We start from the raw sequence: 1,094 nt of genomic DNA on the forward strand, positions 1-1,094 counted from the left end.
TCAGTGAACTACGGCTGTGTGTAGTAAATTCTGCTCCATCTGAAAACATGCGATGATGATTTCCTGCTGATTACAGAACCGGCTTTACTATCAGAATGCGCATGACAATCGCATTCGATTAATCGTGCAGCCCTAAACACATCTCTCAATTTTGGACCATTCAAAGCTTGTACTTTAGCCAGAACTGGTTAATATTTATGATTATTATTATTATGTGAACTGAAACAGCGATGCATTAAAAGGGCCAAAGTGATGCAAGGTAAGTATTACAAATAATAATGATATATGCATTTGAAGGGCCACTCACAAGACAGCGGTTTATTTTCCAGTGGGTCTGACGCTTTCAAAAACACCAGCTTCCCTCATGGCATTGAACTCCTTCGTTGAATCGTAATGTTTGTAGAAGTCAGCATAAGCCTGTTTCCTGGGCTCGGTTACTGTGAACTGAAGAAAGAAACTATTTCTCAGATTCAAGAAAACGGTCCACTGTAGTTGTAAAGTTATTTAACTCCTTTGACCCAAGATGAAAAAATTAAAAGGGGACAACCAAATATACAAGACTACAAATTAGGGATAATCTAATTACATTTAATTTGAATGGCTATTAAGGATAAATTGTAACAAAAAGCGCTCTTAAAAATTGTTGATGTCGGAATTTAAGAAACATTTTGACCCAAGCAAGTGCCAATCACAATTTTGAACAGCACTGTAGACCACAAAAGTCTAATATTGCGCATATGATCAAAAAACAACAAAAACTGATTGATCAACACAATAACACTGACCTTGAAGGCGGCTGCTGCAATGAGGGAGAGCCCGAATGCGATGGGCAAATGAAACCTCAAACGCTTGGCAAGGAGCCCTCTCATCGCTGGCTTTGTAAGTGACATTTTGACTTCTAGAAAGAGATGACAATAATGGACATTAATAAAAGAAACTTCATACACTTATAGTCAAGTGACAACCCTTCCGCACTGCTACGTGCTATCCTGACCATCACAAACAGATGTCTGACCCACTTTCAAGACAACCACACACAGAGCCACGATTACATTATCCAGTCATCTTCAGATATTGTTAAAGTGCATGTTTTA

At 38.5% G+C, this 1,094-nt stretch overlaps 1 protein-coding gene across 1 annotated transcript; it reads right to left on the reverse strand.

Annotated features, from left to right (window-relative positions):
- Nucleotides 1-275: 275 nt before the first annotated feature.
- LOC107580788 (cytochrome c oxidase subunit 6C-1-like) lies at nucleotides 276-922 on the reverse strand. Its single transcript, XM_016266428.1, has 2 exons — nucleotides 786-922; nucleotides 276-444 (listed from the first exon to the last, which is right to left on the reverse strand). Exons 1-2 carry the CDS (start codon nucleotides 888-890, stop codon nucleotides 319-321), a joined length of 231 nt encoding a protein of 76 aa, XP_016121914.1. The 5' UTR covers nucleotides 891-922; the 3' UTR covers nucleotides 276-318.
- Nucleotides 923-1,094: the final 172 nt, after the last annotated feature.

This window comes from Sinocyclocheilus grahami, unplaced genomic scaffold (assembly GCF_001515645.1).
Source record: "Sinocyclocheilus grahami isolate Dianchi unplaced genomic scaffold, SAMN03320097.WGS_v1.1 scaffold44984.1, whole genome shotgun sequence".
NCBI lineage: Eukaryota > Metazoa > Chordata > Actinopteri > Cypriniformes > Cyprinidae > Sinocyclocheilus > Sinocyclocheilus grahami.